Source organism: Diaphorina citri, unplaced genomic scaffold (genome assembly GCF_000475195.1).
Source record: "Diaphorina citri unplaced genomic scaffold, Diaci psyllid genome assembly version 1.1 scaffold1526, whole genome shotgun sequence".
Taxonomy (NCBI): Eukaryota; Metazoa; Arthropoda; class Insecta; order Hemiptera; family Psyllidae; genus Diaphorina; species Diaphorina citri.
Window position 1 is genome coordinate 1 of NW_007378952.1, and position 27,851 is coordinate 27,851.

The 27,851-nt window shown below is 39.6% G+C and overlaps 2 protein-coding genes across 2 annotated transcripts in view; one reads left to right on the plus strand and one right to left on the minus strand.

The window, feature by feature from the left end:
* Positions 1-334: 334 nt before the first annotated feature.
* LOC103516256 (1-acylglycerol-3-phosphate O-acyltransferase Pnpla3-like) lies at positions 335-15,191 on the plus strand. The gene is made up of 8 exons (XM_026828707.1): positions 335-848; positions 5,027-5,094; positions 7,289-7,599; positions 10,398-10,634; positions 11,617-11,744; positions 12,192-12,364; positions 13,593-13,808; positions 14,777-15,191. Exons 1-8 carry the CDS (start codon positions 607-609, stop codon positions 15,019-15,021), a joined length of 1,620 nt encoding a protein of 539 aa, XP_026684508.1. The 5' UTR covers positions 335-606; the 3' UTR covers positions 15,022-15,191.
* Positions 15,192-19,375: 4,184 nt separating this feature from the next.
* The window catches only part of LOC103516257 (AP-2 complex subunit alpha), a 17,625-nt gene continuing 9,149 nt past the window's right edge, over positions 19,376-27,851 (minus strand). The window contains 5 exon segments of the mRNA XM_026828708.1: positions 19,376-19,523; positions 21,314-21,481; positions 22,293-22,776; positions 26,555-26,754; positions 26,757-27,493. Coding sequence (XP_026684509.1) covers positions 21,404-21,481; positions 22,293-22,776; positions 26,555-26,754; positions 26,757-27,493 — 1,499 coding nt within the window. The 3' untranslated portion in view covers positions 19,376-19,523; positions 21,314-21,403.

Consider the following 27,851-nt stretch of genomic DNA (forward strand, 5'->3'; position numbering starts at 1 on the left):
CTCTGATGTGAGCATGATGTTAAGAAGATGCAAGCATCTTCTTACATCATGTAGCATCATAAAATAAAATAGCCTATAGGGTAACTTCAGACAAAAAAAAACACCTACCTACCTACCTACAGCTTAGAAATCTTCGATTCTTCGATGATGTTCAGAAACAGGTTTTCGCTTCGTGTGAATGGTGCTTTCTCACCTGTGACTTGTGACGTCATCATTTTTATTTATCCGTTGCGTAGAAAACGCGAATGCGCGCGCGCAGAAATAAGCGATGCGTCATTTTTAACGTCGTTTGATAAGATTTTTGTTTACTTGTTCAGTTTCAGTGTTTCAGTTTCTGACTTTCTGATAAGTTTTTTCTCATTTTTTCTAATCAGTTTTACTGAGAATTCTCATCGTTACAGTCGAATTTCTTGCACTATTTGAACTAAACTGAAAGAAATCAAAATACACGATTTGAAAAGCTCAGAAAAGTTTCATTTCCCGTGTTTTTCGTAATAATTTCAGTGCTTGTGTGTTTCCCTGTTTAACGGAATGAACCCACCAGTTATTTCAGTGTTTTGAAGTGTTTTTTTCATTGTAATTAAAGTTTCTAGAAAGAATCTCATCATGAATCTCTCATTTGCTGGCTGTGGTTTCCTTGGTATTTACCATGTTGGTGTGGCTGTTTGTTTCAAGAAGTACGCACCACACATGTTGGTCGAGAAGATTGCTGGAGCCTCAGCTGGTGCTGTAGCAGCCTGTTGTTTACTTTGTGACATGCCATTAGGTAAGTTAGCTCTACAAGTGGTTTGTTATTCCTGGGATTGCACTCTTATGTTGACTCTACATATTGGTCCAATTTTGAACATGTAAAATGTTAAAAGTACCTATTTAATTAAGTAGATACCTAGGTACAGGCTTGAATGCAAAAAGTGCATTTCAACATCAAATATCCAGTCCACTGGCAATACTGCTTAAGAGACTTGCTGTGTGTTGACATACTGAAAATTAAAGGAAAGTCTCTTGTACTCTTGCACAAGCTACTTGCTGTATGCATCCACACAAAAATTCAGACAAGTCTTGTGTGCTTGTGCAATATTTATTGACACTGAACACCTAGTGCACATCCAAAGTTCTCCCCATTGATAGGATTTGCTTATTTTGAAGTCTCTTGTACTCTTGCACAAGCTACTCGAGTAGAGATCTGTATGCATCCACACAAAAATTCAGAAAAGTCTTGTGTGCTTGTGCAATATTTATTGACACTGAACACCTAGTGCACATCCAAAGTTCTCCCCATTGATAGGATTTGCTTATTTTAGGACATTTTCCTAGATATTAAAAACAACTCTTTTTTTAACAATAAAACCTAGTCAAGCAAGTGTGCTATCTATGAACAACAAAACACAATTCATCAAAAACAAGCATGATAATCTGAGAGTCACCTCTGAATCTGTGTGAATCACACCAACTTAGATTTGACATCAGTGTCATGAGCTGAGATTATAATGAGATCATACCAATAAGAACACAAAATGTTAATGGAGCAGATTCTTACTATTGATAAAGATAAGGTAAACACCCATCTCATATGTATTTGCCCTTGAACTTATCTCGCATTGCTAGTATGCTACATGCGTAACTAATACCTACGTAGGCACCTAGCTATGGAATGTTGTTGTTGTTGTTGTTGTTGTTGTTGTTGTTGTTGTTGTTGTTGTTGTTGTTGTTGTTGTTGTTGTTGTTGTGTAGGCACCTGCTATGGAAACCTAAAAAATAGCTATTAGTTAGTCAATTTAGGTAATTAAACCTCCATGGTTGTTAGCCAGCCTAGTTAGCTTAGTTGGTAGTGCGTCTGCCTTGTAAGCGCTAGGCCGCGGGTTCGATTCCCGCCCGTATTTTAGGATATTTTCCTAGATATTAAAAACAACTCTTTTTTAACAATAAAACCTAGTCAAGCAAGTGTGCTATCTATGAACAACAAAACACAATTCATCAAAAACAAGCATGATAATCTGAGGGTGTGTTTATGTACCGGGCTGAGATGAGCTTGGATGAGGTGAGATAGGATATTGTTTCTACAGTTTTGCATTGGAGTGGTAACTTAAGCAAGGATAGCGTGGGATTGTTGGGCATTTTTTCTAACCCTCTGTCCCGGCGGCAATTTTTAAAATTTATTTTATATTTATTTTTGTTTGCTTTGTAATTCGCTGTTGTTTGTGTGTTTGTTCGAACTTTATGCCTGGCCAAACCGCTCATCTGATCTAATTTAAATATCTAATTTAAATGAAAAGTATAATATAAACGTGCAAACTAGAGATAAAAAGTAAAAAATGAATTCAGATTGTACAAGTTGCGGGGGAAAAAAAAATTGAATTTCCTGCCAACTTTACACACTCATGAAGGCTCTGTGTTAAGTTACCACATCATTTTCCACATGCCAAGAAAGGCCGAGAATGGCCTATCTCAGCCCACCAGCCCAGTACATAAACACACCCTGAGAGTAGTATTGGGTAGTAGTTTTACAGGTTATGTAAGTTTTAAGAGAGAGGGTGAACCTGCCTCGGTGGTGTAGTGGTCAAGGTGCTTGCCTGGTAAACAGGAAGGCGTGGGTTCAATCCCAGCCGAGGTATGGAATTTTATCCTCAATATAATTTGAGAATTTGACCACAATAATAGTAGTAGCCTACTGCTGGAGTAAAGGGACTTTTCAGTCCTATGCGAGCAGTATAAATAAGCACTATTATTATTACTACTACTACCTAACCTCTTCTGGACTTTCAACTTAAAGCAACGAGTGTCCATGATAAAGTAAGTCTAATTAATGTAACGACCGTAAGGTAGGTAATCATGAAAAGCTTTCTTTCTACTTATCTAATATAGGTACAAAATTAATATTTGTTTGTTTGTGTGTTTGTTCGAACTTTATGCCTGGCCAAACCGCTCATCCGATTGCTATGAAACTTTGTGAATTTATTGTTTGCACTCCCGTGAAGGTTATAGGCTATTTTCCGGTTCGTTTTTGTTAAGCTACCCCGAGCAATACCACTAAATGGATGAGTAACATGAACAGCCATGCCTAAAGGATTTACGAGCAGAAATCTGGAGTGAAGTGACTAATTTTGGCTAGTATCAGATAAAATTTGATCAGGTGAGCTATGAGTGTATTTATCAGAGTAGGTATTAATGTAAAGTACCTCTAATGAATTTGTAGTTGTACAACTGACTATACCTCCTACCCAGCTTAGTGCAGCTGTCACATTGTCTATCATAAATCACAATTTCATTTCCCCACCACCATCACCAGAAAGTTGCAAAATTAAGATATGACTTATCTAGTCATCCATCACACAAAATAAGTGAACAAAAGAAAACTCTTTTAAATGGATATTTGCCGTTTTAATTTTGTAGTTAGTGGACCCAGAAGGCCCTTGAAGAACCCTCTCTCCCTTCCCCCCTTCAAAGGCCTGATTTGCTCAAAATCAAATGAGTAATTTACCTTTATGTTGAATGTCTTAACATATTTGTCATTTCATGAAAATCTGACAGTTTGCTCAGGAGTTATTGTGAAACAAACAGAAAAACTGAATGCAAAAGTTAAAACTTAAACTTTAGTATGTAGTATGTAGGTACCTACCTAAGTAGAGCTAAAAAATATAAAGTACTTAAGTACCCTACAGTAACTATTGTTGCTTGTTGTGGTGTTACATGTAGGTACCTAGGTACTTGATGATTAGGTACTTGAATTTTGTAAAAACAACAGGTACCTTCCTTGGGAAGTAGGTTCTTGGGTAATAATCTTATCAGTTACTAGAATAATCATAGACTCTGATATCATCTATGAAACCACCTACCTACTAAAGTTGAATCATCTCCTAAACAGGTGACTGTTCTTATCAGTCTTCAGATGTACCTAGAACAAAGGATGGTGATTAATTTGTTATCCATTATCTGTTTTTACTTGGGTAGGTTCTTTATGTTTATTTTCCTCGCAATTTATTTTTTGTTGTGTTTGTTGGATTGAAAAATAAAGTAAAACCTAATAAAAAGATAAAAAAAGAGATAAATAGGTAAATAAAAAATAAGTAGGTACCTTGGTATATTAGGTAAACATGATGATTCGTGATCATTTGATCAATCGTGGAATCATCATGGTATTATTGTTGATATTTTTTAACCTGTGGTATCAAAGTGATCTCGTGACATCTTTGGCTTATTTAAATCCAATGTCCACTATACAGACTATACCTACTTAACTACCCCTAACAACATCGATGTTTGGACAACCAAAAATGTTGTTTTGAGACTGAACTGAAGTCTTGTCATCCCGAAAGCGAGGAGAGGAGCCAGGTATTCCGTGAACAAGATTTATCTGTTTAGAATAGAGATCGCCCCGGGCTTGAATCGAACCAACGACCTAGCCCTCATAAGGCAGAACCCTTCAAACTAACTAGGATGATCAAATGATCATAAATATCAAGTTTAGTCTCTGTTTCGCACTTCATTAGATCCTGAAAATGTGCCATCCGAAATTGCACCTGATATTGTTACTCACTCAATTGAAAGATTGAAACTGCATCGTGTGATATATTTGATTGGTGGAATAAATTGGCCATTCACGCGACTAGAAACGTGAGTCAGTCTGGCCTTGTTTATTTCAAATGGCACTGACTTCCTCATCACAGGGAATAGACGCAATGTTTTATTAATTGAGACCCTTCCCGCAATAGTACACGTCACGTTTCAGAGACTCCTGTCATAGTACAGTCAAAACACCACTTTTCTTAAGAGGTTTGACAGAGGGAACTGTGACTGCTAAGGTCTTATCGTCCCGAAATCGAAGAGAGAAGGAAGACAGGAAAGGAGAAAACCAGCCGTTTCGAGAACGAACCTTTTTCGTTCAGGATAAAATCCGCCCCGGGCGGGAATCGAACCAGCAACCCAGCGCTTACAAGGCAGACGCGCTACCAACTAAGCTAACTAGGCTGGCACCTTAACATCTAGAATTCTAGATATTCTAGATTTAGACCAGACTGTGAGTCCCCAGTTGTCCTGCATCGTGTGATATATTTGATTGGTGGAATAAATTGGCCATTCACGCGACTAGAAACGTGAGTCAGTCTGGCCTTGTTTATTTCAAATGGCACTGACTTCCTCATCACAGGGAATAGACGCAATGTTTTATTAATTGAGGCCCTTCCCGCAATAGTACACGTCACGTTTCAGAGACTCCTGTCATAGTACAGTCAAAACACCACTTTTCTTAAGAGGTTTGACAGAGGGAACTGTGACTGCTAAGGTCTTATCGTCCCGAAAGCGAAGAGAGAAGGAAGACAGGAAAGGAGAAAACCAGCCGTTTCGAGAACGAACCTTTTTCGTTCAGGATAAAATTCGGCACGGGCAGGAATCGAACCCACGGCCTAGCGCGTTAGAAGGCAGACGCACTACCCTCCAAGCTAACTAGGCTGGCTGAACACAGCTTTACCTACTTGTTCAACTTTATTCAACCCAGACTCAACTTTATATTTAGGGTTCTTTATATTTAGGGTTCAGAGGTAGGGCTTCATTTTTTGCACACGGTTCAAAGAGTTCAGAGACTGAACTCAGTCCAACTCTATGTTACTGACTAATCAAAGTACCTACTGCCAGAGTGCAATAGTCCTAAATATAAATGAACGCGGCACACTAGAGATCAAGAAAAGACCGCTACATAATAAATACCTACTGTAGTAATAGAGTTTCAGAGACTCCTGTCATAGTACAGTCAAAACACCACTTTTCTTAAGAGGTTTGACAGAGGGAACTGTGACTGCTAAGGTCTTATCGTCCCGAAATCGAAGAGAGAAGGAAGACAGGAAAGGAGAAAACCAGCCAACCAGCTGTTGACATCAGTGCCTTGAGCTGAGATTATAAAGCATGAGATCATACCAATAAGAACACAAAATGTTACCTAATGGAGCAGATTCTTACTATTGATAAAGATAAGGTAAACACCCATCTCATATGTATTTGCCCTTGAACTTATCTCGCATTGCTAAGTATGCTACATGCGTAACTAATACCTACGTACCTAGGTACCTAGCTATGGAATCCTAGAAAATAGTTATTAGTTAGTCAGTCAATTTAGGTAATTAAACCTCCAAGCTCCGATTTGTAAGCTTGCTTCCGTTGGACTTCAATATACAAATTTCAAAGAGCACCTCGCCCTCTGGAAATATGTTTAAGACGAAGTATACACATTTTATTTGTATTTATTAAAAATAAAAAATACACATTATACATATCTGTAAAAAAAAATGTACATAGGTATATCATGTTAAAAATAATACTTATATAGGTAGGTAGGTAATAATAAAAATAAAACAAGTGAGTAGCTCGGTGGATTTCGAATCTGGAGGTTGGTAGTTTCAAAGTATTCAACGTACCTAATAATTATTTAGGTTACTAAGTATAAGTACTTACTCACGTAATTAAGTACTAAGTATATGCCTACTTTATTTTTGGAGTTACTTACGTTCAATAAAAAGTTATTGGGTGCGTAAGTTGAAGTTCAATTAGAAAAGGTGATAAGGTAGAGAGGCAATTAATTGACGTTTGTACATAGGTACTTAAGATTCTTAAGAATAGAATGAATAGATAGGGACTGATAGTATTGATGTAGAATAGATGTCTAATACTTACCTATTATTTAGGTTACTAAGTATAAGTACTTACTCACGTAATTAAGTACCAAGTATAATATGCGTACTTTATTTTTGGAGTTAGGTAGGTACTTACGTTCAATAAAAAGTTATTGGGTGCGTAAGTTGAAGTTCTATTAGAAAAGTTGATAAGGTAGAGAGGCAATTAATTGACGTTTGTACATAGGTATTTGAGATTCTTAAGAATAGAATGAATAGATAGGGACTGATAGTATTGATGTAGAATAGATGTCTAATACTTACCTACTTAAGTACTTACGTCAAAGTGTATTGGAACTATGTTTTTGCCTAAAAAGTAATTAACATTCGCACGTGCCATGCTTAGAGCCATTTCACACTGAGCGGATTTTTACCGCGCGTATTCCGCTCTCGCGGTTTTTTTCCGCCTAGTCAATGAGTGTTTAATGAGTCCTTTCACACACAGCGGTATTCTAGTGAAATCCGCGCGTACAATTTCATTTAACCGTATCCGAATACCCTATTTAGGTCAAGTTTTACCACCGTGGATTGTCTCAGGATTTAGTTCAATCCGAGGTTGACCTGGCTATCTTAAGTATAGGGAAATCCTTCTTTCATCTCAATCCCGAGTTGGTAAATCCCATTCCCAGCATTAGTGGTAAAACCCGTCCTTATCTCTCTCCGTCAGGCACTCCTGGCGTCGGCGTTCGTCCCGTTTTTCTCCGGCTTCATCCCGCCCAAGTTCCACGGAGTCCGCTATATGGACGGTGGGGTCAGCGATAACCTGCCCGTGTTAGACGAGAACACAATCACCGTGTCCCCGTTCTGTGGGGAGAGCGATATTTGTCCCCGTGACCTGTCCCCACAGCTATTCCATATGAACTTTGCCAACACCAGTGTCGAGCTGTCCTCGCAGAACTTCTTCCGAATCATGCGGATCCTGTTCCCGCCTGACCCGGAGGTGAGTTGGGGTTCGAATCCTGGTAGGGTTAAATATAATTTGTTTCATAGCAACAACTGCTACAGTAGACTCTTGTGGTCTATGTCGTAGCATGCCCATCCCGTAGTTTTTCACTTAACAGATCGGCGAGAAGAGACTCAATACTCCCTATTCAGGTGCTTGGCCAACACCAGAAAGTAACAGATCGGCGAGAAGAGACTCAATACTCCCCTGCTTTTTTTCTTGAGATTCTTAAGAATAGAATGAATAGATAGGGACTGATAGTATTGATGTAGAATAGATGTCTAATACTTACCTACCTAAGTAAGTACTTACGTCAAAGCGTATTGTAACTATGTTTTTGCCTAAAAAGTTATTACCATTCGCACGTGCCATGCTTTACATGGACATATTTGCATCAGAAGTTTAACCCAAGTCTAAAGTTTTTTGTTGACGTAATTTTCAAGCCTCTGCGTAAGTAAGTCGCGGGGTTTAATTTCTGTAGACTTGAGAGCAAAGACACAGCCGGATGTTATCAAGAACGAAATGCCTTCTTGAGTTACTTACTTACTTTCCGTGTCCTCTTCTTTCTCATCAAATCTTTCTTCCCCAGTAATTTGAGACGTAAATTGCCCTCTCGTTTGCCGCAAGGAGATCTGCGTGAGTGGCATGTCATCTCCATTTGGTAGCATACCAGGAGATGTTCATGCGTCTGCTCACTGCCGCATCCGCATCCTCTTCGTACCCCCATAGACTTTTGAATTAACCTGGAGGGTATCGAGCTATCGAGTCTGCGCTTGTAAGCGCTAAAGGTGGTCTTTTCTTGATCCCTTGTGTGCCGCGTCCATTTTAGTTTAAGACTATTGCACTAAAGTTATAAGCGCTAGGTCGCGGGTTCGATTCCCGCCCGGAGCAAACTTTATCGTAAACAAATAAGGTTCGTTCTCGGAACAGCTGGCTTTCTTCTATCCTGGCTTCCCTCTCTCTTCGATTCCGGGATGATGAGATCTCCGTTATTACAGTCCCCTCCCCTACTTATTTGTTCCAACGGCTGTCTCACTATTAGGTCCTTATCACAAATATACTTAAGTACGATGAATATTTACTTATTTCTTCATTTCTCGAATTAACCAACAATAATCTCACATAGGTACATCATAATTTGATTATTTTTGCTTCCAAATTTGACTGTCACACATGACCTTGTTGCTTAGCGTGTAAATAAATAAAATTTCGATAAGACCTACGTTATTACAGTTGCCTCCCCTACTTATTTGTTCCAACGGCTGTCTCACTAGGTCCTTATCAGAAATATACTTAAGTACGGGTATTTACTCATTTCTTGATTTCTCGAATTAACCAACAATAATCTCATATAGGTACATCATAATTTGATTATTTTTGCTTCCAAATTTGACTGTCACACATGACCTTGTTGCTTAGCGTGTAAATAAATAAAATTTGTTTGTTCATTAATTTCCTTCCATTAGACAGGTATATCAGGCGTGATTATTTTCAATTTCCCTAATATATTAGGCAGGTGGATGAGCGGTGTCTATGTTTACATTCCCAGTGTTCGATTTCTCATGACAGTCATGACACACTTCTCTTCTGCCTTTGTTATCACTCTTATCATTCTCTTATCAGTAAAGTTGTGTTATCAGCCCGAACTGTTAAATCAATACACCCGGAGGAAGTTTAATCCGAGATAAACGTATTGTCAAGCCATGATAAAGGAACCAGGTTGATATCTTAAGACTAGTGTCATTGCTTTTATTTTTAACTTTTGAGAAAATATGAATACAGAACTGTCTAAGTGAGACCGGTCTAAATGGGAAATCTGCATCAAAACGGGGGGAAAAATCGTGGCTCTTTCATTTCTAATTTTGTAACAATAATTATAATTGTGGAAACATTTTTGTAACTGGGAGCCCTGGATAGATGGGAAAAATTTTGCCGGTCCTTTGGATTCCCAATTATACAGGTTCGACTGTAAAAGGTGACGAAGGAGAAAAGAAGGGAAGTTGGAATCCTGTGCCCTAAATCACCAAAGTATGGAAAAGTATCTTACAAGTGTAATAGCCAATGGAAAAGCAGAATTTTGAATTCGGACGAATCATATCGAAATATGGGATTAATTTTTTTTTTTTATATATAATTTAAAAAAGATGAGTGTTTCACCGCCGTTTTTATTTCGTAGCAATGAATCAACTGCTACATTGGACGCATGTGGTCTGTGTCGTAGCATGCCCATCCCGTAGTATGCCTCTCATCAGATGGGCGAGAAGAGACACAATACTTCCCATTTAGGTGCTGGGTCAACACGAGAACACCAGAAAGTAACCCGTTGAAATATTTGCAAAACGAGTGCAAATTTTTTTGTCGATGATGGGATTCGAACCCGGGACCTTCTGCATGGCAAGTAAATACTAAATACTTAACCCGTAGTAACCCGTCGATTGTAAATACTTTTCCATACTTTGGTGATTTAGGGCACTGGTACTGGTAAGTAGGGTTAAATATATTTTGTTTCATAGCAACAACTGCTACAGTAGACTCTGGTGGTCTATGTCTTAGCATGCCCATCCCGCAGTTTTTCACTCAACAGATCGGCGAGAAGAGACTCAATACTCCCCATTTAGGTGCTTGGCCAACACCAGAAAGTAACCCGTTGAAATATTTGCAATCAAAATACGAGTGCTTTTTTTTATCCGATGGTGGATTCGAACCCAGGACCTTCTGTATTTTAATCAAGCGCGTTACCACTGGGGAAAACCGTGCCCTGTATTCAATTCCCTCCTTTGTTTCCCCCCCATCAGATCCTCTCTCAAATGTGTCAGCAAGGATTTGACGACGCCCTTCGCTTCCTCTCGAAGAACAACCTGATCAACTGCACCAAATGTGTGGCCGTCCAGTCCAAACTGATAGTAGTTCAGAAGGAAAACTATCAACATCCTGACGAAGACGAATTTGATCCTGAATGTAAAGAGTGTATACGACACAGGGAAGAGGCTCTGGTTGCCAACCTACCACCCACCGTCAAGGCTATATTCCAGGTAAGAATGGGGTTGGCTGGAAGAGCTTCTTGAAAACCGTCTCATGAAAGAGTCCCGGTACCTATTATTTCTGGATTTTCTAGGTGTGCAGGAGCTTTTAAACCCCTATCTTTTCAACACTTCTTCTTTTTCTTCACCTTTCCCCGTATTCAGACGGGGTCGGCGTTTTTCGTCAGCCTCTCAATCAGCCCTAGGGTGATTGCTTTGGGGTGGCATTTGGTTTTGACTACACAAATATTACGAGTGGATGCCCTTCGCCCTCAACCTTTGCTATTTCTTTAGCAAGGGAAATTCAGGCTGGCATCCTCTCTGTTTAAACTCCCCCTGCTAGACTAAGGTCTACTCCCTGTTTAACGTCCCCCGCTAGACTAAGCTGGTCTACTCCCTGTTTAACGTCCCCCAGCTAGACTAAGCTGGTCTACTCCCTGTTTAACGTCCCCCAGCTAGACTGGAAAGAGTCCCGGTACCTATTATTTCTGGATTTTCTAGGTGTCCAGGAGCAACCCCTATCTTTTCAACACTTCTTCTTTTTCTTCACCTTTCCCCGTATTCAGACGGGGTCGGCGTTTTTCGTCAGCCTCTCAATCAGCCCTAGGGTGATTGCTTTGGGGTGGCATTTGGTTTTAGCTACACAAATATTACGAGTGGATGCCCTTCGCCCTCAACCTTTGCTATTTCTTTAGCAAGGGAAATTCAGACTGACATCCTCTCTGTTTAAACTCCCCCAGCTAGACTAAGCAGGTCCACTCCCTGTTTAACGTCCCCCAGCTAGACTAAGCTGGTCTACTCCCTGTTTAACGTCCCCCAGCTAGACTAAGCCGGTCTACTCCCTGTTTAACGTCCCCCTGCTAGACTAAGCTGGTCTACTCCCTGTTTAACGTCCCGCTAGACTAAGCTGGTCTATTTCCTGTTCAAGGTCCCCCAACCGGACCAAAGACAGCAAAACTAATAGTGACCGTAATTTATTTTGTTGTGTGTTCAGGACGCCATTGATTCTGCTAACAAAGGTTTTGTCAACTGGGTGTTCAAACATAGGACAATGCGACTTGTATCCATAGTCAGCCTTCCCTATTTGATTACCGTGGACTTCATTTACGCTGTGTTTAACAAGTAAGTTGTAAAAACCTGTCACGAGACCACCTAGTTGTTAAAAGAGACGTTTTCGTTTTCGGAACGGCTGGCTTTCTCTTATCCTGTCTTCCTTCTCTCTTCGTTTTCGGGATGATAAGATCTTAGGAGCTACAGCTCTCTCTATCAAACTTCTTACAAAAAAAAGTGACGGTAAACCCCTACTTCTTTCAAGTTGTAGAAAAAAAAACCCCGGTAGCTTTATGCTTCAAATAGGACAAACTTATGATTCATCTTGAATTTAGAAACATCGACCCCCTTAAAGCTATGAGGGTCGGAATTCTGCATTCCAAGCACTTCATTCACAAGGCTAAGTTGCCCCAAAAATGTAAGCACAAAAGCAAGAAAATTTTGACTTTGTCAGGAATCGAATGGGAATTATCTAATCTAATTCCTAGTATTACAAACCTTTCATTTTTTACCTTTCAGATTTGTACAAATGGCGCCCGTCTTGGGCACTAACATGAAAGCTGTGAGTCGATTTCTTCTAGAACAGGTGGCTATATTACTGAAGCGATTTAACAGGACTACCAACCTTACCGCCAACATGATCTGCAGAATAGCTCTCACTGAATACAGCTCGAGTAAGTACAACCTGCGGGGTCGCGGGTTCGATTCCCGCCTGGGGCGAACTTTATCCTAAACATGTGTCTATTCCGGCATACGAGTACTATTGTCAGCCTTGTTAAATTTGGATGATTGCGCGTCTCTCTTGTAAGCGCTAGGTCGCGGGTTCGATTCCCGCCCAGGGTGAATTTTATGCTGAACGGATAATGTTCTTTCTCGGAACGGCTGGCTTTCTCCTATCCTGTCTTGGAGACGATATAATCTTAGCAGTTACACTAAGGTTCGTTCTTGGAACGGCTGGCTTTCTCCTATCCTGTCTTCATTTTCTCTTCGCTTTCGGGACGATAAGACCTTAGATTTGGTCTAAACAGAAACAAGCTTAAATGACAACAACGACTTTGTAATAATAAATATATTTAATATTTGAAGTTTATTTCTTTAAAATGTCTAAATAACAATATTTTATTTAAATGGAATACTAAAATTGTTACAGTAAAATAATTCATTTCTTTTCTAATCTAGGAAGAAAATATTACCATACGTAGGACAATTTAAATGGAATACTAAAATTGTTACAGTAAAATAATTCATTTCTTTTCTAATCTAGGAAGAAAATATTACCATACGTAGGACATAATAAAGAACAAAATTTTCAACTAAGAATAGTTAAATGAGGTTTAAGGTAATACGAGTTAACAATATATTTATTGTAAGAGATAAAATATTAAAATTCATACAAATGTCCCTATATTTTTTTTTTTCGCCCTTTGTTTTTATTGTGCTGGCAATTTGAATTTAGGCAATGTTAAGCGATTCACGGGGTGGTTCATAAGCTTAACGAAGAATAAAATTTAGAAAGGGGGAAAAATTGAAGATTTTTTTTCCCAATACTCGAAAAAAGGAAGAAAAATACAGAAGTATTTATAAATGAAAGTTATCAAAATTCAGAAAAAAATAAATAAATAAACAGGTTTCCCAGACGCGTCTAGTAGCCAGGTCTGGGAAGCTTGAAAAAACCGCTCGCAATTTTTTTCTGTGACCTTTTTTTTTTTACTCTGATTTTCTGTAGGTAGAATCTGGTACACTTCAATTATTTCCCTTTTGGGTTCGACTCCCGAAAATGTGTATATTTTACCTCCGAGCCTCGTAAGAAAAAAAACTAATGTAAGACAGGTGTGCTTACTAGAACTTGGCCTGGCGCGCTGCCGTGGGCTTGGATTTGTGAGTGACCCTTTCCAAGGAACTAAAATTTGTCCGTGGTAGTCACGAAGTACGTTTTAACCAATAGGAAAGTTATACGAAGCACGTTTTTAACCAATGAGATGGCTTTGTTTCAGATGAACGTGACGGAAATATTTGACGTGACTGAGAAAGGAGATCTGCCCCCTCCCTCTTCTGCCACCCTGCTGGATAATGAGGCAGAACCCCTCATTACTATCAAGGATGAAGACTGGACCACAGAGTATTGTGAACAAGAAGGTAAGTGGGTAACTTTGGGTCGAGGCAATTAGGCAGCATACGAGTGCCCAACGTTTAGAGATGGGGATCGATCTCCGATTTAATCGAAGATCTATTTTTTTGCAAAAAATCGATCGGTTTTTGAATCGATCTTTTGCCCTTGAATCGAGATCGATTAATCGAAATTTGAAGAGAGATCGAGACTTCGATCTTTTTTTTTATTATTTAAGAGGGATAAAAAAATCCAAGAAAAAAAAATCTTTTTTTTTATCGATGTATTTCCGGATCTAGAACTTGTCGAAGGAAAAGAAAAGTTCCCTACATCCTCATTTTTTCTGCTCTTTGACTTTGAAACCTCACCCAAGTAAGCGCAACTGCTCTATAGTGACAATCTGCTAAAGACGGTTCTAGAATTTAGACCAAAAACGTCCAGTACAAAACAAGATACATACGTGCCAAGCTGCCAACTTCAAGTTCAGAAAACCACAACATTGTTTGGTTTTATGATCCCCATCCGTGGCACAAGCTCTGCTTGTACGGGTTACAATACGTGCCGAGCTGCCAACTTCAAGTTCAGAAAACCACAACATTGTTTGGTTTTTTTATGTGTTCCCTCTATCAAACCTCTTTTTTTTTAATCCACTTAAGTAATATTTGTGTCCCATTTCACGTCATTGATTCAAGGAGTCCATCGATTTTCATTGGCCTTGTCCCCAAAATAACGTAAGACTTATGTTTATGTGATCTAATCTCTCACCTTTCCAATCCCTTTGTCCCCAGAATACGACCCTGAGGCAGACGTTATACGGGTGGGTATACCATTTATAAGAAAAATATATGTTCTGAGTTTTTTGTCAATCAAATATAAATGGAAACTTATTTTAAAAAAAAATGTGGAACGTTGATTTCATTGGCCTTGTCTCCAAAATAACGTAAGACTTATGTTTATGTGATCTAATCTCTCACCTTTCCAATCCCTTTGTCCCCAGAATACGACCCTGAGGCAGACGAAGAGGGTAACAACGGAGGTATATTCTCCGACCCGGAGTCGGAATGGATGACCAACTCTTCCACCTCCTCCTCCTCCCCTCTCTCCTCTCATCGCAGTCTCACGCTTACTGATCTCCGGCCCGAGTCGGACCAAACCGGCTGTCAGCATAATAGCCGGAGTCAGGCACACCATAGCAAAGTGGACCGGAAGCGGTCTACCATATCTCTGAATATTTCTATATGAGACACCAAACCGGCTGTCAGCATAATAGCCGGAGTCAGGCACACCATAGCAAAGTGGACCGGAAACGGTCTACCATATCTCTGAATATTTCCATATGAGACACCACAGGAGTACCAAACCGGCTGTCAGCATAAGAGCCGGAGTCAGGCACACCATAGACACAGGCCACATGCGTCTAATGCAGGAGTACCAAACCGGCTGTCAGCATAAGAGCCGGAGTCAGGCACACCATAGACACAGGCCACATGCGTCTAATGTAGCAGTTGTTTCATTGCTACGAAATAAAAACGGCGGTGAAACACTCATCTTTTATCTTTTAAAGGCCTCGTAAGAAAAAAACTAGTGTAAGACAGGCGTGCTTACTAGACCTTGGCCTGGCGCGCTGCCGTGGGCTTGGATTTGTGAGTGACCCTTTCCAAGGAACTAAAATTTGTCCGTGGTGGTGGTAGAAATACTAGCTAGGTGTTGTCTGGTCTTTTTGTCAGCAGTCTGAATGCTTCTGAAGATATAGGCTGGAAAACAAGAAGACGGACATTTTTTAGAAGAAGCAGAAATATCAAAGAGGTACCTGAAATAACGGAGGTCGTCTTATCGTCCCGAAATCAAAGAAAAAGTTAGTTTTAGTATTGGGAGTAAGATTAACGAATCAGATTGCTCAATCCAATAGAGCTAATTTCGGCTGTATGTAAATTCCCCCGATTTTTTCAAGGGTCCTCATTTCCGGATGTAAATTCCCCCGAAAATGAAATCGACTACCTGAGTCTCAAATGGTAAACTCCCCCGAAATGTGTACTATGTAAATTCCCCCGATACTTGAAGATAGAAAAAGGAAAATGTGTGATGAACAATGATTTGGACATTTCATGTTTAATTACCTATTAGTTTGGTTTTGGATATCATCATGTCAACTATTAAATTTCTGACAAGTGAGCGTGGTAAAAATCTTTTGGTGTTTAGAAATTGTAAGTCATTTCATTCACATCTCTCTAAATATTTTAATTCTTCGCATCCAAATATTCATGTTTTTACGGATGCAATACTTAGTCTTCAGAAACTTTCATATGTTCAAAAGTTCAAATAAATAGCATCAGAAAGAAAGTTAAATCCAGGTTCTACCATCGGGGGAGTTTACATATACCCTTTTTTCCGTAATCGGGGGAATTTACATATGACCCTACAGGAAGTAATTTTGAAATCGGGGGAATTTACATGAAATCGGGGGAATTTACATTCGCCCCTAATTTCTCAAAGCGAGGCCCCGAGCACAAAGAATCAGGAAAGAAATCCTAGGGACAGAATAAAATGAGTATTTTTTACGTGTATAAAATGGTAAAACTAAAAATTACTGAAACCTCGGGTGTGAACTAAGCTTTATTTCTTTCTCACTAAGATCTAGGACCGCATAACAAATTTGGGGGAAAATGGCCTAATGGTCAAATATCCCAATATTTGTAACAACAAAAAATTAAAAATAAATAAACCAACCTTTAATAAATGAAGGTTGATTTATTCCATTCGTAATATGGGCCCTAGTAGTTTCATAAAATCATCAGTACTGTATTAAAGAAAATATAATTCCAATAAATATGTAGCGTCATTATTACTATGTAAATAAACAATAGAAATACATACTTCATTAAAAATAATAAACATAATATTATAATATACCTTTTTTTTAACATGCTTTTTTTATACACACACAAAAACAAAATATACAAAACAAAATGATATAAATATAACAAAATAAAATAAACAATAGTAGAAATATACCTAGCTAAATAATTATTAGTCATTTCTTAGAACAGAAGAGTGCAGCAGTGGTTAACATGTAGATCTTGAACCGAAAACTAGGTCTTCAGTAGTACCACCAAATAAATAGTACCTACCATTAAATAATGGTGATGAAAAATGAAGTTTTTTCCACTCGAAAATTTCCTCTCGGGGCTTTTTTTTTACTTGTTTACCTATATTAACTATATTTTAAACAATTTTTAACTTTTTTGTCTTTCTTGATTGAAGACTCTGTAACTTTGTGAAGGTGCCTCAAAAATAGGACACACCTTTAAAACCTCATGTATGGATATACAGAGGTGCCTTTAATTTGATGAAATATGATGAAAATTGCATAAACATTATCTCCAAAAGAAGAAAAAAGTATGAAAATAGCTTAATGAAGGTGACATAATACACATATGAGTTCGACAATGAAAATTTGTTTTGACACTATAATGAGAAAAGCTTGAAAAGGTATGAAAATAGCTTAATGAAGGTGACATAATACACATATGAGTTCGACAATGAAAATTTGTTTTGACACTATAATGAGAAAAGCTTGGTTTTAGTTATAAGGAGTCTAAATTCATTACTTTAACTATAGTATAGGTAATATGTAGATATGAAAAATAAACAAACATTAAATATGGCAACTAAAAACGAAGATTTCAAGACATTCTTCCAGCTAAACAACAGATTCACAACTGAGAGGACCGTGGTTAGATTCCCAGAAGCGCCATTAAAGTTAAAAGAATACCATTTGTAAGATTAATGCCCGGAGCGGGCCACTCTCGAGAGATTAAACTATGATCAACATTTAATCTCGAATTCAGCAATCTGATTGGTTGATATCAATTCTTTCAGCCAACGATTCCCAGAAGCGCTATTAAAGTTGGAGGAATACCATTTATTTTGTAAGATTAATGCCCGGGGCGGGCCACTCTCGAGAGATTAAACTATGATCAACATTTAATCTCGAATTCAGCAATCTGATTGGTTGATATCAATTCTTTCAGCCAACCAGAAAGCTAGGAAAGAAAATACCGTCTTGTAACCAAACTATGAAAAGAATGAGATTCAACGAATAACAATAATATATATCATGTGCCTACAAAAAAACATCAGCATACAAAAATGTCTTTTTTAAAGAAAGCTCCTCCAATGTTGTCAGCTGTACAACGGAGGTAATTTTAATTTAAGGGAAAAAAATAAAAATCATATTCACCACTCCTATCTGTCTATTTACAATAAACAACTATCTAATGGTACAGTCGAACCTGGATAAAGAGGAAAAAAATCGTGGTCCCTTCATTTTTGACCCAAAAACCTGGTTAAACAGCAAAATCGAGCCTCGATAACGTCTTGTAACCACACTATGAAAAGAATGAGATTCAACGAATGATAATAATATATCATGTGCCTACAAAAAAACATCAGCATACAAAAATGTCTTTTTTAAAGAAAGCTCCTCCAATGTTGTCAGCTGTACAACGGAGGTAATTTTAATTTAAGGGAAAAAAATAAAAATCATATTCACCTCTCCTATCTGTCTATTTACAATAAACAACTATCTAATAGTACAGTCGAACCTGGATAAAGAGGAAAAAAATCGTGGTCCCTTCATTTTTGACCCAAAAACCTGGTTAAACAGCAAAATCGAGCCTCTATAAAGAGCAATGATTTTTTCCGGAAAAATCACGTGTTTGCAGTCACGAGCCTCTATAAAGAGTAATTTTGTTTTTCTGGACCTCTATAAAGAGCAATTTGTAGAAACTTGTCGTTTTCTGTCGAGAGCGGTTTGTTTTTCTACCCCCTTCTTTGCCTGCTGTATGAGGCTCATTTCATCAGTTTGGATTGGACCTCTATAAAGAGCAATTTGAAAATTTAGAACCTCTCTAAAGAGTATATTATTTAAAGAGCAAACCTCTATAAAGAGCAAAATATTGCCGGTCCCTTGGATTGCTCTTTATCCAGGTTCGACTGTAATAATAATTATGTAGTAGGTACTAGTAATAACAATTTACTCCCGGGATAACAATCTTATGTTAATTTGTTTGTTAACCTCTGAGAATGCTTGGAGACTGTTCAGGCCTCGTCTCCAAGCATGTCCAGAGGTTTAATAAACACTTAAAATGAGATTGTGGGCCCCAGCCTTATTTTTTAAATTTTACATAAGGTGGTTTCAAGACGTTACTTCTTATTTGGCCTAATTTAGTTCATTACCTAGTTACATACCTCTGTTGTTTGTTAACCTCTGAGAATGTTTGGAGACTGTTCAGGCCTCGTCTCCAAGCATGTTCAGAGGTTTAATAAACACTTAAAATAAGATTGTGGGCCCCAGCCTTATTTTTTTAAAATTTTACATAAGGTGGTTTCAAGACGTTACTTCTTATTTGGCCTAATTTAGTTCATTACCTAGTTACATACCTCTGTAGTAGTCTAGAGCTCAGCGAAGATTAAGGCCCCTTCGAAGGTTCCCGGGTTTGATTCTTTGAAGGACCAAATTTTTTCGGTCGCATTTGTGTTTTATGGTGCAATCGGCCTCGTAAGAAAAAACTAATGACAGGCGTGCTTACTAGAACTTGGCCTGGCGCGCTGCCGTGGGCTTGGATTTGTGAGTGACCCTTTCCAAGGAACTAAAATTTGTCCGTGGTAGTGGTAGAAATACTAGCAGGTGTTGTCTGGTCTTTTTGTCAGCAGTCTGAATGCTTCTGAAGAATAAATATAGGCTGGAAAACAAGATGACGGACATTTTTTAGAAGAAGCAGAAATATCAAAGAGGTACCTGAAATAACGGAGGTCGTCTTATCGTCCCGAAATCAAATCGGAGAAAGCCAGTCGTTCCAGGAACCTTATCTAGATAGGTAAATAAGTCCTATAGTAAGGTGCTAGCTTACCATACAGAAGTCCCGCGTTTGATTTCCAGAATAATAATAATAATAAAAATTCTATCAAATTTCGATTATCAACAGATTTTTCACAAATGATATACCTAATCTAACCCATGATATATCTAAAATGATGATGTTCATTAAAATTTGTTTGTTTTTTTTTTTTTTTTTTTTTTTTTTAATTCCATTTGGGGCCATTCCCAGAGATTAAACTATGATCAACAATTGAAATCAATCAATTAGCAATCAGAAATCTGATTGGTTGATTTCAATTATATTAACCAATCAGAAAGCTAGGAAAGTAGATACCGTCTTGTAACCACACTATGAAAAGAATGAGATTCAACGAATAACAATAATATATCATGTGCCTACAAAAAAACATCAGCATACAAAAATGTCTTTTTTAAAGAAAGCTCCTCCAATGTTGTCAGCTGTACAACGGAGGTAATTTTAATTTAGGGGGAAAATTATATTCATCTCTCCTATCTTTCTATTTACAATAAACAACTACCTGCCTCGGTGGTGTAGTGGTCAAGACGCTCGCCTGGTAATCAGGAGGGCGTGGGTTCGATCCCAGCCGAGGTATGGAATTTTATCCTCATTTATTTGGGAATTTGACCTCATAATAATGGAGCTCTAAGGGTTAGGTGGTAGAGAACGCCTAAGGCGTTAACCTCGCCTAGTGGTTGCCTTCCACTCAAGAGTCTATTATTATTATTATTAATAGTAATAATAATTATGTAGTAGGTACTAGTAATAACAATTTACTCCCGGGACAACAATCTTATGTTAATTTGTTTGTTAACCTCTGAGAATGTTTGGAGACTGTTCAGGCCTCGTCTCCAAGCATGTTCAGAGGTTTAATAAACACTTAAAATAAGATTGTGGGCCCCAGCCTTATTTTTTTAAAATTTTACATAAGGTGGTTTCAAGACGTTACTTCTTATTTGGCCTAATTTAGTTCATTACCTAGTTACATACCTCTGTAGTAGTCTAGAGCTCAGCGTTTTATTCCGCCCGTGGGCGGCGCCCAGTGCAACTTTTGCCGATTTTCAGATTTTTCCCTTTACTTATTCATTAAGATCGGGTTGGCAACATCGCCTTTTTTAGAGAAAGTAGTTTGATTTGTAGCTCCTGTATTTTTATTGTTTTTTTATTGTTTTTTAATTTTAGTTATTGTGAAAATAAAATATAATCAAATAAAAGTAGAAGAATTTTCCTTCAATTTGCAATAAAAATGTTTACGAAAAGTGAAGAAACAAGTTCGTGATAGACATTTGAAGTTGGTGAGTTAATGAATAATTCTTATTAGAAGAAAACGGCAGCCATTAGAGTTTGGTGAGTCTCGAACTTGAAGTTCTAACCTGAAAGCTTGTAACCATAGCAACAGAAGTGCGTCAACACGTGGTTTCCAAATAACACGCACCCGAAAAACTCAATCTCATTGGTCGTAAGTTTGACAAGATTTGAAATTTGAAACTCGACGCTAGTCCTAAATATACAGGGTGTCCCAGAATTTATGCTTTAATTGATTTTCTCGGAGCCTGTTCGAAATTTCGAAAAACAAAAAAACCCGTAACTTATGATCTTATGATGCATAATTATTACTTTCTATTTTTACTTACAATCAAGTTGTATACAAGAGCAGGGTAGTAGACACAATAGGGGGGGTTTGGAATGTATGACATAAATATGGTGACAGACTATAATATAGTTTAAAACTGGTTGGCTAACAGTTCGCAGATCTCTGTGCTTACATCCTCCTTACTCGAACGTACAGTCAGTCGATACATCTGGGGGAATGAGGAATAAAAACCAAATTAGTTGATTCATTGTCAGCATTATGAATTTATTTGTTGTAAAGCAGAGCCTTTTCGCAACTTTTGTAGATATCACAGCATAAGTGCCTCTTTTACAATCAATTTCCATTTTTCAATAATCTTTGAACTTTGAACACTGGTCATTCCAGCTTTACTCCATACACAAAAACCCCAAAAGATACGAATCTACACTGGTAATACCGCCACTGGTCGCTACTCGATTAAGTAGCTACTCAATTGTTCTCTCGAGGCTCAGTACACCCCGAACTCTAAGCACAGAGTCGAAAAAACTTCCGACCCCGTCGGAACTTGAACCCGGGAACTTCGGCGTGCAGTGTTGACGTTCTAATTGTTCTCTCGAGGCTCAGTGCACCCCGAACTCTAAGCACAGAGTCGAAAAAACTTCCGACCCCGTCGGAACTTGAACCCGGGAACTTCGGCGTGCAGTGTTGACGTTCTTTCCCATATAGGTATGTCTCACATCTCTTCTCCAAGTCCACACTTATCCATAACATTCTTTTTTGAGGCTCAGTGCACCCCGAACCCTAAGCACAGAGTCGAAAAAACTTCCGACCCCGTCGGAACTTGAACCCGGGACTTCGGCGTACAGTGTTGAGTGTTGACGTTCTTTCCCATATAGGTATGTCTCACATCTCTTCTCCAAGTCCACACTTATCCATAACATTCTTTTTTGGAAATTTCTTTAACTGATATTCTACCCCTAATTTAATTTCTTATTCTGTCAAGAAACTCATAAATAAATGTAGTATAACACATAACTCACCTGTGCTTGTTTGTTAGGTTCTAGCCTGAGGAGACATCCAATCTGTTGTGACCTCGTATGTATGATGCCAGCACACACAAAGTTCTCCGGGTTAGGATCTATATTATCCATGAGCGCCATACCAAATCCTATCAGCTTGGTTCTCACCGCGCTGAAATCCATAGGAACTGCCGCCTTGAAAATCTTCTGACATTTCTGCGGATTATTCGTAGCGCCGAGGTTTTTCCATCGGGCGAAGAATGAATCCGCGTTCATCTCGGTAGGTTCGAAGAATTTGTTGAGCGTGAGCGGTAGTTTCATAGTGATCTTCTGTGCCACGCCGTTATATATGAAGGAGATGATAAGCGAGGGACTATCCTTGTAGTCTTCAATACACTCTGCATTGACTAGCTGTTGTATCTGTGCCCCGGCGTCTAGTATTGGTTCGATAGGTTTGATCTGGAGGTTGAGTGTGTTGAGCCACTCTACAGGGTTAGCGAGTACCGCTGGGACGAAGTAGTACGTGTAGTCTTGTAGATCTGAGTGGGGGAGGAGGAAGAGAAAAATAAATAGAATAAATTAAAGGCTAAACATGAGTACCTAGATAAAATCTTTAGATCTATTAGCTATTAATAGACATCAAACACAAAATTAAGTGCATCACTGCCGTGCTCTTTTTTTCGCAGAAGAAAAAGTAAAAACAACTTTTGATAACCCTGAGGAGTACAAGGGCTGTATTGGACTGACTGTGTCCCGGCTGTCCCGCATTGTCATTGCTAGTTATACAGGTAATAAAAACAACTGCTAAATTAGACTCATGTGACCTGTGTCATAGTATGTCACTCAATACAAGAGCGTCGCGCTATAATACTTCTGATTAAAGTAGATATGCTGGATAATCACAAGAACACCAGAGACCCGTTGAAATATTTTGCAATCCAAACACGAATGTAAATTTTTTGATTGATTCTGGGAAAGGGTCGATTAATCAAACGAGGCAAACTCTAAATTTATACTCGACAATTTTACAAGCTCTAGGAGCTCAGGGCTAGAAACTTGATGGGCTTTGAATCTGGGAGTTTGGGTTCGAGTGCTAGTGGCAACATATAAAAAATTATAGTGTCATGTAAAGGGAACAAATTAGGATCATTGTCAACTCTGAGAATCAAACCCCGGATATTCTACAAGATAAGCATTACCTGTATAACTAGCAGTGACAATGCGGGACAGCCGGGACACAGCCAGTCCAATACAGCCCTTGTACTCCTCAGGGTTATCAAACGTCACTATGCGGGACAGCCGGGACACAGCCAGTCCAATACAGCCCTTGTACTCCTCAGGGTTCCTCTTGACCAGGGCGTCAATCAGGGATGCCGCTGCCGTCACAACACCCAGATGTTGATCGTTGAGAAGATGTACAATACGGGATGTCCATTCACCCCCGGGGATAATGTCCTGAGAGGTACGGTCAATGCCCTACACAAACCTTGAGCTTATAGGACAGTGATAAACTACTATCAATGTTGTCTTTGAAATGTTACATGTTAAAAAATAAATATATACCTATGTTGGTGACTAAAAAAAAAACTATCAATGTTGTCTTTGAAATGTTACATGTTAAAAAATAAATATATACCTATGTTGGTAACTATAAAAAAAAAAATAAAAAAAAAAAAAAAGAGGTACGGAATAGACGCAGGAGACACAGGGCGGCGGATTGTTTAACCACGTCCATGGTGTCTCTGGAATGAACAAATATTAGGGATGAAATTCAACAAGTAGGTACTTAGGTACATACCCCTACAAAACATACCACTTCGTGGCATAATAAAAAGCAAAAGAAAAAAAAAGTATTTAAGTATATAAAAAACAAAAGTTATTCAGACGAGCAGGTGCTGTTACTTACCCTGATACTAATAGCTTGGGAATGTCATGACCGAATGCCTCCGCCATCTCTTTGCTGCCAATGTTGGCAATACACTGCATGGCCAAGTTAACATGTTGTGTAATTTGATCTACTTGAGAATTTTGTTCTATTGTTTTTTCTTTTTTTTTTAACTTTGTACTTTTCAAATACTTCCTAAAAATTTATGAGGAGGCCAAGGCCCACCCCGGGCTGTAGCGCCTATTGGTAAGGTAAGGTAACTAAAAATTTATGTATAAGCTACTCACCTAGAATATACCCGCCCACTTTGACCATATTCTCGTGGCAGGCCGGGGCTTGCAGGGCTTCGAACACGGTCTTGGCGGCATAGCCCTGCACCTCGTCCCTGTTGATGACTATCTGTATGACTCGATACCACACCTCCTCCGAAACATAATCCCCTGCTATCCGAATCAGGTTCAATATCACGTCCACGTACCACGTGAAATCCGTCGCGTACTTCTCGGCCAGGATCGCCACTTTCAGTACCTGGGGAAAAGTATTCCATTGACCATTGTAAATGTAAATGCAGTTTCTTTGTGTTATTGTGTCACAACTTTGGTGCTCACTGCAGCATTGTAGGATTTTCCCAATATCTCAATAATCCTAAAATCCAATGTTTACCTACCATGCTGGCACCGGTCGCTATGCGCATTTATATGTCATAGCTACTCATTTTCCTCACGAGGCTGAGTGGGCCCCGCAACAGCTAGTCACGGAATCAATCATTTGCATGATACAAATTTCTTGATCCCGCCGGGAATCGAACCCGGGTCTCCCGCGTGCATTGACCATTATTCAACGAACAAAGTCATAAGTCAGAAATAGTGGGATAACTTTGATAAACAACGTTTAGAATCACTAGGACAGCTTTCCGTGCTCCTTAAAGCGGAAAGCAAAAACTAGAACTTTTTCCTCTGTCAGCAAAATTAGTTGCTCAAACTAATCATCTTTTGGCCAGCCTGGTTAGCTTGGTTGGTAGCGCGTCAGCCTTGTAAGCGCTAGGCCGCGGGTTCTGTTGAATTAGAGTTCTAATGTAGTAAGAAAAGATCACTTTGAAAATAGAACATTGGAACAAATTTATTTTGTGTAGACTCACCAGAGTGAAAACCAAGACTGAGGATTGAATCAATTCCCTCTAGCCAATATTGGATATATTGGAAAACCGAAATACACTGGTTCGAAACCACCATCATACACAACAGGTTCAATTCTCCCGGGGCGGATTTTATCCTGAACGGATACTGAGAAGGCTGGCTTTCTCCTATCCTGCCTTATCTTCGTCTTTTAACACTTTAGCAGTTATGTGACTTAAAAACCCTTAGGGAAGCCACTCACTATCAGGTATCAGGTAGACCTGACAGGCGGACCGGACCTGATCAGGTATACCTGTCAGGTCTACCCCATAGTGAGTTGCTGGCCTTAAAGAAATACACAATAAATAAATAGGTAGGTATTTACAGTCGAATGACGAGTGCTTTTTTTTCGACACTGGGAGGACTCGAACCCAGAACCAAGGAACACTCACCATTTCTTCCCGTATGGAATAGTCCGCAGTCTCCAGATAGTTGAGCATCTCCTGTACGATATCTTCCGCGTTACTCTTGTCGCACATCGCGTACAGTAAATCCACCGCTTGCTGCCGCACGGATACGTCCTTCTCCATTTTCATCGACAGGATAACTACTTCCTGGTGTTTCTTCACTGCCTCGTGTGATAGTTCGCTGTTGGCCAGGGAACACATGGATTCTAGTGCTAGATACCTGTGACAAAACAAGAGGCATTCTTAATAATTATTACAAGAGGTTTGATAGAGGGAACTGTAACTGCTAAGGTTTTATCGTCCCGAAACCGAAGAGAGAAGGAAGACAGAATAGGAGAAAGCCAGCCGTTCTGAGAACGAACCTTATGTATCCGTTCAGGATAAAATATTAGTTGGTGAAGCTGAGAGCCTTCTCACAATTTTTGTGGATAGCATTACTAAGAGCTTCCTTTGCTGTTCCTACCATTTTCATTTTAACTCTAGTAAAGGGCCGTTTCCACTTGTCGTTCGGAAAAAATAGACTTAGCTACTCGCGCGGTCAAGAAAGTTGCTTTCGGTGAATACATACCGCAGGTTAGTTTCCCGGTTGGACAAAAACTGGCCCAGCTGGTTACACCCGCGGACCAGCAGGTTCGGCTCGCTATCGTTATGTATAATCAAGCTGATCGCCTCAAACAGGACCGCATTCTTGGCGTTCGAATGCTGCACCTTTTTGGATTTGGGCGGCTCTTGCGCCTTGTTCAGTATGGTTTCTAGACATTCGTTGAGCCGCCCCCTAACACCGGGATCGTCGGGCGGTTGGTAGTAGCGAGTACCACGGAGAATGTACTCAGTGGGAACTGTGTCTTGTTCCCGTAGAATAAGCCGAGACGTCCCAGGTTCTGTCTGAACTCACACTTCACACCTATCTGTATGAGTTCATTCTCGAACAAGACCCCATTGTTCTTGCAGATGAATTTCTTAGGGTTATAGGACTGAGAGGCGGCGGGTTGGGGGGAGGTGGATACAGGGTTGCGGCGAGTACCACGGAGAATGTACTCAGTGGGAACTGTGTCTTGTTCCCGTAGAATAAGCCTAGACGTCCCAGGTTCTGTCTGAACTCACACTTCACACCTATCTGTATGAGTTCATTCTCAAACAAGACCCCATTGTTCTTGCAGATGAATTTCTTAGGGTTATAGGACTGAGAGGCGGCGGGTTGGGGGGAGGTGGATACAGGGTTGCCGTATAGATCCCCTAGCACATCCACCAGGACCCCTGTGTTATTACTAGGCGGTGTTGCCAGACCGAGTAGATCGGCAGCGGCTGTGGCGGGGACTGGGGGCTGTGTAGTCCCCGGGGCTGGGGACTGAGAGAGGTTGGCTGGGGATTTACTCTCCCGGATTTCATTCTCAGGCACGCGGCCTGGTTTCTTCTTCTTCAGTACGGCTAGGATAGAGGATTCTCTCTCTGGGAATGCAGGCATCTCCTCCAGTACTGTGGCTAACACATCTGTCGATACAATTTGAGAGAGTTTCAGATACTCGGAGGCCCGCTGCTGTAGTTCTGCATCAGCACTGCGTAGGTTACTATGCTGCATGAACACGTCCTGTACTGTAGACTTGACTTCAGGGAATAGATTGACAAACTTGACATAGGTGGAGAGGAGGAGGGCGCGAGTCATAGGGGAACACAGGTGATACTTGGAGTGAAGGAGTTGAAACTGAACCAGAGGGGCAGACCTGGAGTCACCGGCTATCAGATTACCGAACTCACCTGGGACATTCAAACATTTACCTGTATAACTAGCAGTGACAATGCGGGACAGCCGGGACACAGCCATTCCAATACAGCCCTTGTACTTGTACTCCTCAGGGTTATCAAACATTACCTGTATAACTAGCAGTGACAATGCGGGACAGCCGGGACACAGCCAGTCCAATACAGCCGGAAGAGAAAAATAAATAGAATAAATTGAAGGCCAAACATGAGTACCTAGATAAAATTTTTAGGTCTATTAGCTATTAATAGACATCAAACACAAAATTAAGTGCATCACTGCCGTGCTCTGATATTCCTTTTATGGTCTAGGTGTGCAATAAGAAAGGATTTTGCGAAAATCTAAACCGATCCT